We start from the raw sequence: 17,021 nt of genomic DNA on the forward strand, positions 1-17,021 counted from the left end.
TCAAATTCAGTTCAATTAATGTTGACAGGAACCAGTAGCTGGTTAATGTTTCTTTAAAAAGAAAGATTGACTGAAGGTCTGTATAGAGCCTGAAGTAAATAAGTAAAACTTTTTTTTTTTTTTTTTTTACAGACAAAGTCACAGAATAAAACATGAAAATATAAAATCTTTTTTTTTTAAATTCTAATATAGCAAAAAATGAAAACCTGGAATTTAGTTACATTTTTTCAAACTATATTTTAATTTGATTAGTTTACAGCCTTCATAATTACCATCATATCACCACTATATTATTCAAGATTTACCACCAAACATGTTTGATATACTAATTAAAAAAAAGGTAATAATGTTTAAAATTCTAATGATCATTTTTATGTACATGTAAATAGTAAGTGGAAAATATATTTCATGGTTGCACTAATCTTTATCCATAAATACTAAGATATAATAATTTAAAATGTAAGAATTAAATCATTTTCTCAGTATTGTTCAGTTTTGCTGATATGAAAATATCATCTTTCAATGATTCAACATCTCTCCCAAAAAAAATAAAAACTCAAAATAAAGCTACACGCTGCTATTATCGTACAAAAATATATTTTTTAAAAACATGTTGAAAGATTTGGCACCGTCTCCAATGCAGTGAAATATTACAACAGGCACACAAAATATGAAATTAAGACACATCCTGTGAGGAAAAATGTGTCAGCAAGTGTGTGTTTTCCTGAATCGAGAGCATTGTGTAGAAGCTGCCTCCAGGCCAGGTCTTATCTGGTTCAGCGGGGAGGATGTGGTCAGTGCTGGGAGGCTTTGTTGATGGGTTGACTGGTGCTTGTGTCGGGGGCTTTGTGGGATGGTGGTCATTGTTCCTGCGAGCCCAGGGTAGAAAACGTTTGGTTTTATGTATGCAGAAAGCCCGCTCCCGTGGGGGGTATAATAAGAGTCCCCGAACTTGAGTGTCTCAGTGTCAGTTGTGTGTAATTCTCCCATTCTGCAAGGACGGTACAGCATTCGACTCAACCTTATCAGTGATGGTAAAGAGAACTTCCAACATCTTTTCAATTCTGACATATTCAAGGCTGGTTTTATATTATTTACATCTATCAGAGTTTTTTCCAGGAGACTCAGTCTGATTTGGAGGTTATATTAGAGTTCCTCGAGGAGTATCACAGACAAAACAATGCAGAAAATGGTAAGTGGAAACTGGAAATCTATAAATTATTCACTGATTTTATTTGACTACAGCTTCTAAGTAATTTTCTGCTTTTTCTGACAGACAAGGTGCATTGGACGGCTATGGAGGAAAGAAATGTACCTGCAGACGAAACATGCAAGCATTGCTGGGCATACTATGAGCCACCTGTATGCATCAATAATTTGTATTTTAGCACTAGTTTTCTCTCACATATTTGAAGGCTGGTAAGCACTCTGCAATTGGAAATTCTGTTGATTCTCTTTTCTTCTCTTCATCTTTTTTCCCTAATTGAAGAACATCAAACCTACACTCCAGCCTTTCCTTGCACAAGATGCTCCAGCAGGACTCGGCCAAAACACAACAGCAACACTGTCTGAGCGTGGGCCAATGCCAAGCTTCACGACAACAAGAAAATCAACCAAACACCCAGCCGCAGCAAGGGGGAGTGGTGAGTTCTGCTTTTTTTGGTCACTGGATACTGTTATTGTCTCTGTTGCTATCAGTATGAGGGAAATAATACCAAGAGAGCAAATAAGAGACCTTCCCTTTACCGTAAAAAACAATGGAGCCGTGCATCGCTTACCACAATAGCTGTTTTTACATATCTATCAGATAATCACACTGTTTACAGCTTTAGCCTCTCCACTAAATGGCATCCCATCACTGAAGAGATTTTCTGGGAATATGTGACAATTGAGGAAACGATTAACTGTAATCTGTAGTAACTGTTTTGGCACAGCTGCCATGATTTTCGATAAGTCTTTCTTTAAATCCACCTTCATCATACAGGCTACTTACTGTTTGCATAATGGCTGCAGGTAAAAGGGTGCGACTCTTTCACTTCCTTTTTGAGATGCTGGAGAATCCAAACATGGCCCACTGTTTGTCCTGGGTGCCAGCTGCCGCCGGTGTTTTCCGCTTTTCCTCCAGGAATAAGGATCAGGTGGCTGCACTGTGGGGACAGAGAAAAGGCAACAAGAGACTCATGACCTACCAGAAGATGTCCAGGGCGCTAAGAAACTACGCCCGGTCTGGAGAGATCTTCAAGGTGAAGAAGAAGCTCACCTATCAGTTTAGCCGAGACACCCTGATGTTGCTGCAGAAATGTCATCGAGATTTGTAATGTAGGCTCGGTTTTCTGTAGCTCACATCATGTCAAGTGAACTGTGCTTTTTTTTCTGTTTATCGCAACTTGCATTTCCTACATTTTTCCATTTTTACTCAGACTATTGATGGCTTGTGGTGTAAATATCAAAAGAATAAAGAAATATTTTACTGTTTCTATCATTATGGAGTTTGACTTTTAAACTTTTTTATTAGTAAATGTCCCAATCATGTCCCAATTATTCTGGTTTATGGAGGTAAGAACGGTGCGAGTGTTGAAACAAAGATGTGCTTATTAATGTTTTTAATTCAAATTTCCAGAGACTTTATCAGGGCTGAGACAAAATGTATACATACATATGAAGTTTTGGCTTTTTACTTTCTGCCGGACCACCTCCATTTTTAAATTTTTTTTGAAAACTTTTACATAAACATGGAAGTTTTACGATCCATGTGCCACATACAGAGCTGAAATCACTCACCATTCACCTAATTACACATTTGAAGCTTACATTTTATAAAGAACAGGTCCACATAATATTTGCATGTTTCTGATGCGGCTTCAGGAAATATTAAATGAATCAGCTGAAAGACTAGATATCTCTTTCAGGTCCTGTATCAGGGTTTTTCTGGATTTTTTTCCTATTTCTTAAAGAAATAACTTTGAGATAATTTTCACCTGCTACATAGCATGCTGAGACATGCCAAGTTTTTGGCTGAAAGCTCTTTGGGAATCACCTTTTTTGCTTGTCAAACTGTGTTATCTTAAGCATTTTTTGTAGGTTGAACTAAAGAAATGGACACAAATTATGTGTTTTTGCAATGCACGTGCAACTGTGAGTCACAAAGTTCATAAAGACAGAACTTAAAATTGACCCATTGTTAATTTTCTGTTATGTGTACACCCAATACTGGTTCATCCCTTGAGTTAGGTGGCTTTTATGGCCTTTTTTAGTAGCCTTAAGTAGCTTAAATGGTAAATGGTAAATGGCCTGCATTTGTATAGCGCTTTTCTAGTCCATAGGACCCCAAAGCGCTTTACACTACATTCAGTCATTCACCCATTCACACACACATTCACACACATTAAGTAGCCACTTGCAGAGTAATTTTTGTTCCTCAGGTACAAGGACTGGACTAAAAATGAGTGAAAAACGTTCAGAAAGCCTGGAGAAATGATACTTAAGACCACTTAAAAAACACAAGAAAGTCTGGCTGCTTGGAAGCAAAATACAAAGAAAGGAGGGGTGTCTTGAAACTTTTGCAGAGTACGGTATTTAATAAAAATGCGGTGAAAACCTTTTATAAGTTTTCACACTTGAGATTTTAAACTATGCGATGTGGTGAAAAAGCCACACAGAGGTGGGCTATTTGATGTTTATTTTTTATGTTATTTATTCAGCATGTTAATGGCCCGCTTTGCAAGACAGCTATATATTTCATAACTCGACATTATACTTGATGCCCAGCTACAGCATTGATTTAGCATGGAAAACACACTGTTATCCTAACTGTCTGTAATCTAACGATGCAATTGAGCATCACAGTTTCAAGCCCGGAGCATATGCATACAGGTGCAGTTAATTAACTCTGCTTAGGTTTCATGTGAATCCCCAGTCCTCAATATCTGTATACGATCTAGAATACAAAATAACCAACAGAGGGAGAGAAATGTGAATTAAGTTCCGTTCGTTGACCACTGAAGTCCTGAAATTTCAAATCCACATGGGTAAGGTCTTTACACGGGCCGATAGTTTGTAATTATTCCTTACTAAATATAATTTCTTCTGCAAGCATGTTTGCATATGTCCTAAAAATGCATCTCTCCAAAATACACTTTTGGTTGTGAGTATTTTACAGGAAAAACTGTAGTTTTCAGTCACACGTTCTCTTGGAAACAGAGTTGCTTTTGTCTCTCTCAATGGACAGAAATGTGAATTTGCACTTGTTTTTTTCCTCATGTGATGGATTTGATGGCTGCTAGAAGCCAGAGGGTGTCAGTGTAGTCCTTTTCAACGCCTCCAGCTTCCATTAAACTTCATTTGTGTGACGTGACCTCACGGCTTAGCCTCCTCTGTGATGTGAAGTCTCGCCCCTCACAGGCAACTCCAAATGGTTTTGTTCTCTTTGTAGCCCACATGATACTTCCCTAAGCCCAGTATTTACTGCTGGAGCCCACTTGCAGTTATAAATGGGCTAACTGAACTATGGTTGTCTGTTACCAAGAAAGGCCACAAACTGAACTATGAAAACAGGCGTTTAAGGCAGGAGTGTATGATAAATTGAATGCTTCCTAATCACAGGATGATGATTTCCTTTGGTTTGCAGAATGGGTCTAATTTTGTTGCTGCTCATTTAAAAAGAGCTTTGCTATAAGCTGTGACTGTCTCTGTTTCTTCATAATGCTTTAAGCTGCATTCCTGCTCCACAGCCCCAAAATAGAGCTCAGCCTTGCCTTGACTGTGCAGCTGGGCCATCCACTTCCATATGAGAGAGGTCCCCAACATGCTCATGATATTTGTCAGTAGCAGGAGAGTGACACTGTACAAGTGAAGACGCTTCAGTGTGTTGGCGCTCGTAAATCCATCAGCTTTCAGCCTTGTTGTTTAGTCTTCACGACCTTATTAAAGACTACGTTTGATTTATCACTTGAGTTTGACGTGCTAAAAAGATTAATTAGGACCAAAGCAACCCTTTCAGTTACATAAATCTCAATGAAACCCTCTTTTCATGTCAGATACACATGTCAAATGTCAAGGTTTATGACAGCTTTCTAAGTATAGGCCGTATAACCAGTGCCCAGGCATCTCCCCACTATTTATTTGCCAGGTCGGAAAGCCTGCTGTTCTTGGACAGCATTCCCCTTGGATTAAGCTGATATCTGGCACCTGGCATTGAGCCCCTGCTTGTCAACTCTAAGTTTGTTCTTTTTTTTGAATAACGAATCCATACATTCTCTGAATATGTCGTATATCATGTGAGCATAACCCAGGATTGTCGGAGAGTATTACATCAGCCTCGGGCCTGTTAACAATGACGACACCTTTTCCTTTTATATCCCACCTCCTGTTTTGCCAGTGATCTACCGTGGAAGCAATCTTAGTAGTAATGATATTACAAAGTAAGATAAAGGCTACAGCAAATAATTTCAAAAAGACTAACTAGTCAATATAATGTTGGTATTTTGGAAAATTTGTCCAAAATCTGGAATTTCCATAATTCCATGTGTAGCTGAATGTACTGTACAGCACCACAGCAACATATTTATTTGATCACAATGTATGTGTGTGGTCTATTTTTAGGTCAATCCCACATACATCATGCTGCAGCTTTAAATACAAGTTAGTAAACAATATCTGACACTGAAAATAGTCTCCACTATATACAAAGTTTAAGCCTTTGTAAGCACAGCTTACTAAAAAAACAAAACTTAAACAATCCATCTGTGTGTTTAAATGCTCAAACAATGATTCATTATAATATTACGACTCTAAAACATCACCCAAAACATGCTGTAAACACTGATGCAAACTTTGAGAATGAGTCAAGTTAAAAGTGTTGTGAATTTAACATCCTGATGCACTTGTAATTCATGGCCTCGCACTGGGTATGGGACAATAATGTTACAGTAGGTGTAGGATGGAGCTGCATTGTCAACTACAGAGAGGAGGAGCATGCCACATCTCTATATAAGGCCTAAAAGCCTGTCCCTCCTTGATCTGTTATCGGTCCCCCTCTTCTCCCCACTGACTTTTCCAAACCGTATCCCTGTGCCCTCTTCATCTCCCATCACTCTGCTGCAAAGGGGTCTCTGAGGGTTTCTATTCGCTATTGTCCTACTCACCATCAGCACCTATCTGTCCCTCCTGGACTGAGGAGGCTCCCACGCCTCATACAAGAATCCTACCTGCATCTTTTGACTCCTTGGTAGCTTCTTTGGGACGCAGCTCAAGATGCCAGAGCCCACAAAGAAAGGTAGGAGTTTTAACAGTATGTTGCCAGCATGCAGCTGGGGTCCAACCACCTGTTACAGTTTATGTTTTAATTGTTTTAAAAGGTACAAATGCTGAGAATTTGCAACAGTTTAAGGTTTACAATGTGGTTCTGCTTTTTTTTTTTTTTTTTTTTTTTGATTGAGGGCAGCACAGTTTGTTGTTACTGGCTGTGAGGAGCTCCATCACTCTATGGCTTGCCTGCCAGCTTGTTCATAGGAATCCTCAAAGTGACTTTGAAAGTGGTATTGTATTACTGATGCGTGCGTGTTTCTACCATCCTTGGTACAAGAGAAGATTTGAGGCGTACAAACAGATAGTATTATTGCAAAGCTTGGCATACTGGATCGGTTTAGATTGATTTGACTGGAGAAAGACAAGATGGTAAAGCACAGGAGAGGAATGTTGATGAGTGCTCAGGAAAAAAACTACCCCTGAGGGATGATGCAAGCTGGATGGAAAGTGTGAGGGTTGAACCGTGTAAGGATAAATAACATCTTGATTGTAGATATCTTCTAATTGAGTTTTTGTTCAACTGCAGCTTCACCATCCCCTGTCGCGCCCTCATGTTGGATCTTTCTTTCACACTGGAGTGTCACTCATCTCTACCATCATGTCCATCAACATTCCCTTTTAATCCACTTGTGTCTGTCATTACCTTATGGTATTACTCCCACTCTACCGATTAGCTCAGCTCTCCGGGCAGCATCTGTTGTTGACCCAGACATGCCCATGTAGAGAAAATCAAACGCTTTGTTCAGCTTTTGGATGGCTTCCGAATTACACATAATAGAACTTTCAAAATCTATGATTCTCTAGAAGAGGATTGGTGTGTCCATACCAGCTCTTGGACTGCTGTGCATTGTTTGCACATCTCTTTGTACACAAATACATCTCTGTATTTGATTTACCTTCCATTAAAATATGTTTTAGGTGTTTGAAAGGACTGAGGGTTGCCGCACATCAAGCAAGCTTTGCCTTTTAGATCGTAAAGCATTATAAATACTGGATTAAAGCATTAACTTGACAATCTGCAAGCTACAAAACCCTAACAGTACCTTACAGTACCAATTTAGCTCCCTTTCTATTTGCGTCATTTGCAGTTAAGAGAGAGTGATGTGCGAAGTGATGTGACAATCAATACCTGTTCTTACAGAGTTCATCTGGTGCCATGACCATCCATGATCCCTCGGGAATCAAGGCTGTGGTGAATTAAAGGCAGCAGATTCCTGTCTGCTACAAACACTACCCATAAATAGCTGCACAGCCCCAAGCAGCAGATAAATAAGGGCGGAAAAGTATTGTTCTTTAAATGAGTCTGAACAGCTGAAGAGGAGGAGGGTAGGGGCTGTTGTTTTAGACACCCGGCTCTCAAGCCTTTAAAATGTCCCAACCAGAGATGACGGAGTGGTTGAGTTGTCCCTGGATCTCTGGGGAGCAGGATTCTTGTCCCTGGAATAGTTCAGAATGAGCACACTTTTAATCCCCATCCCTTGTTCACTGCCATCTCCTTTCACTGCCCCTCCTCCACGCCAAAACAGACACCTCCCTGCCACCCTGTGCTCAGGATGGATCACTCAGAGGTCAGGCAGCTCCCTATTAAATCTCCAAATCTGTGCCCAGCGATCCTCATGAACTGTGACAAAATTTCAGAGGTAGTAAAGGCCATGTCTTTACCTCGTAATATTTATTGTCACTAAGGTCCAACACTCCCCTGGGCTTTATCCTCAAACACTTTGTGTTACTGAATACCACCTAGCAAATCAAGCCCATGATGAAATACACAGGGGAAACCTGTCAGCAACTAACTGCCACTCAAGTGCTGATTCCTAAAGGGTCCTTCAGTGTAGTTGTTATCAAAGCAGTAAATGGAAAAACTAAATCACCAGAAAGGGTCTGGTTGTATTAGCTTTAGCTTGAATGTCTTATCAGAGCAATAGGGGTCTATATTAGGAAAAATGAAGCCTCTGGCCATTTAGCTTACATACACATATGAGCCCTTCTGTCTGCACGCCAGCAGCGGCGACAGCTGAAAATACCTGCAGCTCCGTCAGCTGCGCTGAGAGTCCTCAGAGGTAAAACAAAACCTTTCTCCACTCTCATTATCTCTACGGTGATGAGACAGAGCAAGGCTCGCTCTTGGGTACATGATGTGACCCTGCAGGATTCTGGCACACGGGCCAGCAACACATTGTTTTGGAGTGAGACAGAACTGTGGCTAATTTTGACAAGGAACGCTAAGAGGGAATCATTACAAATGGAGAGATATCAGAAGCTAAGTGGCAACGGAAGAAAATGTATATATGTCAGTAGACATACTGCACAAGGAATTAGGGTTACAGTTTTCACTGATGGGCTTCAAACAGGTGGCAGTGACAAGATGGACAATACACGGAGGAAGGAAAGTTTTTTCTACAGGGATACAGACATTTCAACCATATTCCACCCTTGGGATTCCCATGTGTTCACCCACTGACATTTAATGTCATGAATATGAAGTACTAAATTCACTTTTTTAAAATATACATTTTTATGGCTGTAATAAGAGGTTTAAACACTCTCCACATCTCACATTTTTCTTGAATCCAAGGTGTTTTAGTGCCAAAAACCCCTCTAATAAACTTTAATAATTATTATTAATTATTTGGGGCATTAAGTATCTGACAAAGATTTCTGCAGGAGTAAATTTCAATGTACTTTGCTGCAAAAATGTAAATTTTGTAAACCTATAATGTTAAAAAGCATACACAAATTTATGGATACATAACAGTAGTGGACCAGGTCCTATACAAGACTATGAAATGTTGGGCATTATGTACCCTAACTGTCAACTTCATCCAAGCGCCGACGATATTTTTAACTCTACAGCATAACTGATGACATGACATTTCGAGCTACAGATATGACAATATGCTGCACTTAAATGTGCTTTGTTTTGCTAACTTCTGTCTGTTTTTAGCATGCATTGCCTTCATTCAGATGCTACTGGCTAGCATTAGACTGTATAAAAGATAGCTTTAACCAGGATGGCATCACTCATATGTTTTGGACTTAGCATTTTACATTTTTGAGGTTAGCATTTTGGCAGTAGCCATGTTCTTGGATGAAAGTGCGGAGTGCTAATTTATTAGGTACCTATAAACTATGTGGGTGCAACGCTTGGAGTGATATTAGCTAATTAGTGCTCAGAAACAGACTAATAAAATACTCACCAAAACTGAAGCTCAAACTTCATAGATGGTCTGTTGTTCACAGCCTACCACAATCTCAATCAGATAATCCAGGTAAATGCTCCAAGAGGCTCCAACATCACACAAGCACTGATTAGGTCCATTTAAATGCTGGAAGTAGTGCATGAGGCCTTGCAGACTATGACCACACCCATTACTCAATTTTCAATGTGGTTGTGTTATAAAATTAAATTCACCCCTCTCAGACCTGTTTTAAAGGAGGACTTTATCCACAAAAGCCAAAAATATTTTAGTACCAGTCTTTAAAATGCATTTTAATGCTGTAAAGTTGAACATTTTGACATAGGAGTGTATTGGGACTGCCTCCCATATGGATCCTGCCTCTCGTGGATCCTAGAGGAAGTTTTTGTTACTTCTACACTTACTTACTTTGCACTGGTTTTGTGTTTAAGCTTTGGAGTTGCCCTTGCTGCTATTTGCAGACAGCAGCCCTCAGTCCCCGGTGATAAGACCACCTGTCAAAAATGATAAATGATATAAATGATAGCCTGTGACCCTGAAAGTACCTGCAGAAGAGGGCAGCAGGGGTTAGCCTACAGAGTAAGAAGTCGCCATGCTACTGCTCTGTTTATGTTTTCATAAATAGTGATGATCGATGTGAGCAGAAGGCAGTTGAGACAAAAGGTGTGTGTAATTGGAAGAGAGAGGATTACCAAGTCTTTGTTCAAATGTCTACATTATATCTTTTTTTCCTCACAATAGCCTCTATTTGTGGAAACAGTTTTGTGGAGGTGCAATTTGGCTACAGTGCTGTGAAAAAGTATTTGTCTCTTTTGTGATTTCTAAGATTTTTGGACACTGTTTTTTTCTCACACTTACGTTGCAGATAATCAAACAAATTACAATATTATGTATTATTATTGCAATTACAAAATAAAAAATTTTAAATTCTTCTTTTAAAGGATATTCAAACCAAACGGGTATTTGTATTCGTGATCACTTGAAGTGTCTTTCACATCACTGGAAGAATTTTGGCCCACTCGTCTTCCAGATTTGTTTTAATTCAGCCACACCTGAGGGTTTTCCACCATGAACAGCCTATTTAAAGTAATATCAAAGGATCACAATATGATTTAATGCAGGACTTTGACTAGTCCACTTCAAAACCTTCTTTTTGTTTGAGTTACTGAGAAGTGGCAGGTGTGTTTGACAATGGTATGACATTAGTTTTATTAAAGGTATAACTGCACTTTTCCCAAAGTCTTTGGGATCATTGAGATGTTTTTTGGCAAATATGAGATGAGTCTTTATGATTTTTTTGTTCACCAGTGGTTATCTCCTTGAAACTCTGCTATGGAATTTTTGCCCAGTCTTTGTCTTAGTGCTGGATTGTGAACTCTGACCTTAGCTGAGGCAAGGGAGGTCGGCAGTTCTTTGGATGTTGTTCTGGGGTCTTTTGTGACTTCCTGAATGAGCCATTGATGCACTCTTAGAGTAATTTTGGTCAGCTGGCCACTTCTGGGAAGGTTCCCTGCTGTTTTCAGTTTGTGGGTAACAGCTGTCACTATGGTTCACTATAGTCCTAAAGCCTTAGAAATGGCTTTGTATCCCTTTCCAGACTCATAGATGTCAATGACTTCTGTTGCATATGCTCTTGAGGTTCTTTAGATCCCAGCATGATGTGCTGCTTTTTAAAAAAAACAAAAAAAAAAAAACTACCTCTCTTTGTCAGACAGGTTTTTATTTAAGTAATTTCTTGACTTAATAGCTATCAGGTTTGGGTGTAGCTAAAAAATTGAACTAAGCTTTCCAAAAAATGCGGTTGCTCAAAGTTAATTTATGATTTAATGAGAGGGGAACCTGTGTGGTTATGAAAGGTTTTTTTTGACTTAATAAATGAAACCATCATTTAAAAACATAAATTTTGTATTTAATCATGATATCATGATATCTTTTTGCATAATATTAAAATTTGCTTGAATGATCTGAAATATGTAAGTACGTAATACGTAAAATCAGTGTGCTCAAACTAAGAAAAAAAGAGAGTCATAATGCAAGTAATTCTGCTGTCATGTTTCATAGTTGTATTTTCTTTTTCTTCCTGTAGATGAGCCAAATGGTCAGCCAGAGGGTGAGTGCACATCTTATCATCCTATCACCTCACAGTCCAGCAGCGTAGAGTTGCACAATACACAATTTTTTATAAAAAGTCGCTCAAAATTTACACAAGTATGCAATTTCAGTAGAAAATACCACTGCTGACATCAAACAGCAACCCTTGTTTTCACTTGTTGTACAGGCACAAAGCAGAACAGGTCTACACATGTAATATAATGAACCTGGCGTGAATGTGCAAACACTGCCGCATAGGAGTGTAAATGTGGAGCCAATAGTCGGCAGTATGGATATGCTGCCGTGCTTCACAGAGATCTGTAGCAATGACCAAGCTGTCAGCATCTCTGACATTCCTCTCGTCAGCCAGCTGATCCCTCACTGTTGATTCAGCTGACGCCTCTGCCATCCCATGTGAGCAAGCTGCTGGCGTGTTATTGGCTTTTTGCCGGCGACCTTGGAGCTTCAGCATCTTAATGCTCCAGCTCAGTCGGGTGGCGGGAGAGCTCAGCTTTTTAGGGTCCAAGTAAAATATTATTCCCGGAAATTTTCTGTATTTAACACATGTAGAAATAAAAAGACTACATCACAACCAGGCTAAGGTCAGCATTATTGAAAACGTATAGCAGCACTTCATATGAAATAGGGAGAGTTATGTAAATAAGATGAAAATATAAGGAGTCTGCTCTTTTAGTCATTTGGCGTGTTCTGATTTCCAGGATGTCAAATACTGCCCGCTTTCACAGAAGTAAAATGCACAAGGTGTTGTTTCAATAATGATTATTGGCAAAACGGGTCACAGGTGTGACATTGGTCATCCTGTACTCTTTTATTTGCAGCCACTTATACTACTAATAAGAATACACATTGAGTTTCTTCACTACCAACTTTGTGTCAGGCTGTCCTTGAAGTCCTCTATAGAGGCAACACAAAAGAATCAATAAAAAAACAGAAGATCCAGGTCATCCCGCTACAACAGAATCCACATGGCCTGACCCCTCTAGGCCTCCCCAGAATAGTCAGACCTTACTCCAAAAAAAAGCAAGGGTTATGATCACTGTCATCATGTAGCTATAAAACAGGTGGGGTCTAAGTAAAAAAAAATCCATAAAAAGACTGAGTCATACAATCCTGTCTCACAACACAAATTTCCCAGCATTATTTAGTGTCCCTAAACACCACTTTTCATCTGTCTTATCTAGTGCCTTCTGAAAGGACATCAAAAATGGTATTTGGTATTTACAGAAGTTGACTTGAATTTGAAGTGAAACACTTAAATTTGAGTCATACATGTCATAGTTTTCCATTTGTATGATTTTGCTATTGCTTGCTGCCATGGTAACACTTTCCATGGTTGCTAACATATTATTGTGGTCGTAATTTGAATGGAAAGGACGGCCTTGTCTACAAACACTCTGAGCTGTATGTGTGATGGTAACTGGAAATGAAGAAGGTTCCCTTTCAGAGTAAAAGTTGCGCCTTATGAAACATGTTGGCTGTGGTGCTGAGCCACAAAGTTTACTATGAACCTTCTCCATTTTCAGTTGGCGTCACAATTCTCTCAGTTTTTGCAACTGATTATACCCAGTGACAGCCAGCAACCTACAGAAACCACTTACCAACCAGTCAGGGAAAACACACATTTCTCTAGCAACCAGTGTTTGTGTCACATCAAATAAGGCGAACATGAGAGCCCTTAAGTGGTTGACTAACTTGTGCTTTCTGCCACTGTGAACCTTCATTCAGCTGCTGTCCAAATTCAAAGCCCAGACACCAGTGGCTTCTGATAATGTGGCAGTATTTCACGCTCTGGTATGAGAACTCTGACTAAGACGCAAGACAGCAAAAAAGAAAAACAGACATTAATAAATTAATACTTTTATATAGTGCTTGTTAATGAGGAAAATCATTAAGTCAATATAATCCCATTACTGTAGCACAATATAAAATAGTGTCTCAGAGCCCAACACTCATCCTAGTGTTCAGATGCGGAAGCTGCACAGGGCAAAGCTAGAGTTCCGGCAGTTTTACAGCTGTAACAGTAACGTGCATTCCTATCAGTTTACTGTGTAATCCCTTCGAGCACGCATTCTCTAAAATGAGAGGATCTAACAGTTACTGAGGAATATAATGAATGCACGACATTGCCTGACGAAGCACGACACTTCCAACCGGTGTGTTTATTAATGCGTATTAATGTGCATTTCAACATGAACGACCTTTGCACAGCCTCAAGTGTTGACATATTAACAGCACATTTTCAGTCAGAGAGCTTACTGATGAGTCTAGGAGGATGTTCTGGAAAATGATGATGTTTTGTGATAAAGTATGCATACTTGCAGGCAGGTGGGTGGATATAGCTGTGTGTCTCTGTCCGTGTGAGTGTGTGTCTGTTTGTTTGGGTGTGTGTGTGTGAAAGTGAGAGAGGCACTGCAGATGCTGAAGCTTTATTGCTTATCAAAAGCAGCTGTTCCATCCACAACTATATTTGTCACATGCTCAGAAAGTGTTGCCCCAGAAAGTAGCGGTGCCCCACCCCCACCTGAGATTTCCCTGGAGGTATCTCCACCCCCAGGTGGGTATAACCCTGATGCCTCCCTCTTCACTTGCCCCAGAATGTTTCGCACTTTTTGCTGGTCACACTCACATCACGTGTTCGTTTGGTGTGTGCCATCACAATTTCATTTTTTTTAATTCACCGTGCGAGGCCTGAAACTGCACTGTTCTTGTGGAGGTATGATCACTCAGCACACAATGTTCACACAAGAAATTAGTTTAGCTGCAGCAAACCACCCCACTCACTGTGCACACATCCACATGCCTGCACTGCTCTAGATGCACGTGCCTTGATTCATGGAGCTGTTACTAAGTCATGCTGTGGCTGTTTTTGTACTCAGCTGTATATGTTATCAAACAGGAGGTCGATGAGGGATTACAGATCCCGGGCTTTACTGACTCTGTTGGCTCCAGTCAACGGCCAACTGTCCCGATTTACTGAGTTAGTAAATCCCTGCCTCCTTGATCACTTTACAGTATAGATATGCAATGACCAGATAGCTTCTTCACTGACATTTCTGATAAAACGCCAGAATACCACTAGATTCCTTTAATGGAGATTAATTTGTGGACTTTAAAGCACTGCTCTATTCCTGCTGGTTTTCTTTCAGTCTGTCAGGTCACTTCTTTAGCTCCAGATGAAATATTTCAGTGATGCATTGAATTACTTGCCACATTCATTCTGCTAAAAGGACAATCCTATTGATTCTGGTGATCCTGGGATTTCTGTTAAAGCACTACTATGAGGCTGACACTTGTCCTTTGTAATAATATGACCCAAACACTAGTAGATGGATGGATATTAGATGCAAGTATTTCAGTGATACTCAAGAAAAATGCAACTGCTTTGTTGATCTTTGCTGTCATTTGGTTGTCTTCTCATCTTCAAATACTATAAAAATGAAGCACCACCTAATGCAGTTTGGGATTTTACCCAGACTACACAATAAAACTAAATTAACAGAGCTAACAATACCAGGCCATAGAGCATCCTGTATTAATTGAGGGAAAAGTGGCATAAAACAAAATCTACTCACCAGGAAAAACTAAACACTGAACAAGTAAGTGAGGGATGATTGAGAAGGGCCTGCTAACCCTAAAGCATACCCTGCTTTGTCATCTTTTTCTTCTAAATTGAGCCACAGTTTACAAAATCTTGCTATGCTAACCCATATTTATAAGTGAAAGTGTTTGCTGAGGTCTTATATTAAGAATATTATCATATTGTCACAGACTTAGATACAGTATTGTTATAGTGTAGTTTTCTTTATTAAGGACCAGCGAATACACAATCCCAGTAGGTGTATAAGATACATATCATACATATTACTTAAGCTTTAGACTCATCTTCCTGCCTCAAATATCGTCAATTTCAGTCTATCTGGTCATTAGCTATTTATACTCATCTCATTTGAGCAAGCATTGTCTTGTGAGGCTTCGTGTGTTTGTGCTCAATGCTTGCTGCTCCAGCCTGGCGCTTTGTCTGCTGTACAGAGGCAGTAGCAGAGGGGAAAGAACCAGTAGAGACTGATGGGAAGAAACCAGAATCCACAGAGCCTGTGCCAGTACAGGCTGTGGTGGCTCAGGAGCCGTGTCCTGCCGTGAATGGCTCAATCCAACCACAGCCTGGTGGGGTTGGGGTAAAAGAGCAAGCAGAGTCTGCTAACTCTACTTTAAAGGAAGAGGGCACTTGCTCTCCCCCACCACCTGGTAAGTATGCTTCTTTAATATGAAACAATCCCATGTCTCTCAGTGAAAGTGCATGTTTTACCCCTCTTGCTGATCAAAGCAAACACACTGAGCATTGAAATTGTCTTTTCAGTTGCACATTACAACTGCACTGCAGCATGGCAAAAGCAACCTTTAAGACAAGTTTCTTTTTCTTTTTACATAACTTCAAAAATATTTTTACTATCAACAAAAAGATAATAGATTACTTTGCTAAGTCAACATTGAACTTCACTGATTGGCATCATGCACTGACTTCTCACTTGTTTCCTAAACAGTGCAACCCTAACTTTGATTGCATGCAGACTTCAAAGAAAAAACAACAACAAAATTTATGAGTTTTCAGATCCAAAGAGTTATATAAAAAGATAAAGTACTGATTAGGTTGAGAAATGGCAAAATGAAAGTGATGCAGTTTATTTGCAAGGTGAATCATCAAACTTAGTTCTTTATAATCCAGAAACAACAAGGCAAAAACATGCGAACATCAAAGTACTGACAAACAGGCCGCTTTCCTTGGATTATTTTTCTTTATGTAGAGGAAAGATGGAGCTACTTGGCTTAGCCATGAGCTTTTTTTTTACCACTATGTGCTGCTTTGAGGCTGAATTTTATCTGATATACCTGTTTGTGTGTGTGTGTGTGTACACACACTTTGACGCTAGTCTGCTTGTGCTTTTGTTACGCCAGACTAAGAATCATACGGCAATACACACACAGCTATGACCTCACACTGTTTCACTCTACAGTACAGCAGTTAGGGGGTTTTGTTGTGCACAAACCAATCCATCAAACAACTTTTTCATTCATGTCCAAGAATTGCATGACACAGTTGTCTCGCATGTGGTCATTGGCCTTCTTGGCCTCGTGCTTTTATGTCAAAGTTGACCTGCCAGTGATTGACCTTGAGTCTTTTGATAAGTGGGTCTATTTGCCAATGACAACCTTTATTCCAGATGATGCTAAGCCTGCAGCCACTACCTCATCCCCAACACCTCAACCAGGTTGGTACCAATAACAGACCTTTTCAAGTTCCTTATGGTTGCCATAAAGCAATCGAATTAATCATAGTAAGTGCTCCCAAAATATTTCAAGCACTTTAGCAAGATGGTTGAAGGAATAGCAGTGTTAGGTAGTTTAATT

General features: G+C 39.7%; 1 protein-coding gene and 2 long non-coding RNA genes across 17 annotated transcripts in view; 2 read left to right on the forward strand and 1 right to left on the reverse strand.

The window, feature by feature from the left end:
- Window positions 1-729: 729 nt before the first annotated feature.
- LOC101476414 (uncharacterized) lies at window positions 730-9,612 on the reverse strand. Its single transcript, XR_191112.2, has 3 exons — window positions 9,504-9,612; window positions 1,994-2,147; window positions 730-869 (listed from the first exon to the last, which is right to left on the reverse strand). It is a non-coding gene; the product is annotated as an uncharacterized LOC101476414 (long non-coding RNA).
- LOC143413136 (uncharacterized) lies at window positions 859-1,630 on the forward strand. Its single transcript, XR_013093722.1, has 4 exons — window positions 859-1,034; window positions 1,120-1,192; window positions 1,277-1,362; window positions 1,490-1,630. It is a non-coding gene; the product is annotated as an uncharacterized LOC143413136 (long non-coding RNA).
- Window positions 6,031-17,021, forward strand: part of mybpc1 (myosin binding protein C1) — a 36,068-nt gene continuing 25,077 nt past the window's right edge. For 6 of the 15 annotated variants that reach the window (XM_076875641.1, XM_012918407.3, XM_076875636.1 and 3 more), the window contains exons 1-5: window positions 6,031-6,274; window positions 11,590-11,613; window positions 14,098-14,169; window positions 15,645-15,860; window positions 16,835-16,882. In XM_076875641.1, the coding sequence (XP_076731756.1) occupies window positions 6,253-6,274; window positions 11,590-11,613; window positions 14,098-14,169; window positions 15,645-15,860; window positions 16,835-16,882 (382 nt within the window). In that variant the 5' untranslated portion in view covers window positions 6,031-6,252. Of the gene's footprint in view, window positions 6,275-11,589; window positions 11,614-14,097; window positions 14,170-14,301; window positions 14,329-15,644; window positions 15,861-16,834; window positions 16,883-17,021 lie in introns of all 15 variants that reach the window. The other 9 variants (XM_076875643.1, XM_076875644.1, XM_076875646.1 and 6 more) reach the window with 6 other exon arrangements.

The sequence above is a fragment of the Maylandia zebra genome, linkage group LG17 (assembly GCF_041146795.1).
Source record: "Maylandia zebra isolate NMK-2024a linkage group LG17, Mzebra_GT3a, whole genome shotgun sequence".
In the NCBI taxonomy this organism is placed as follows: domain Eukaryota; kingdom Metazoa; phylum Chordata; class Actinopteri; order Cichliformes; family Cichlidae; genus Maylandia; species Maylandia zebra.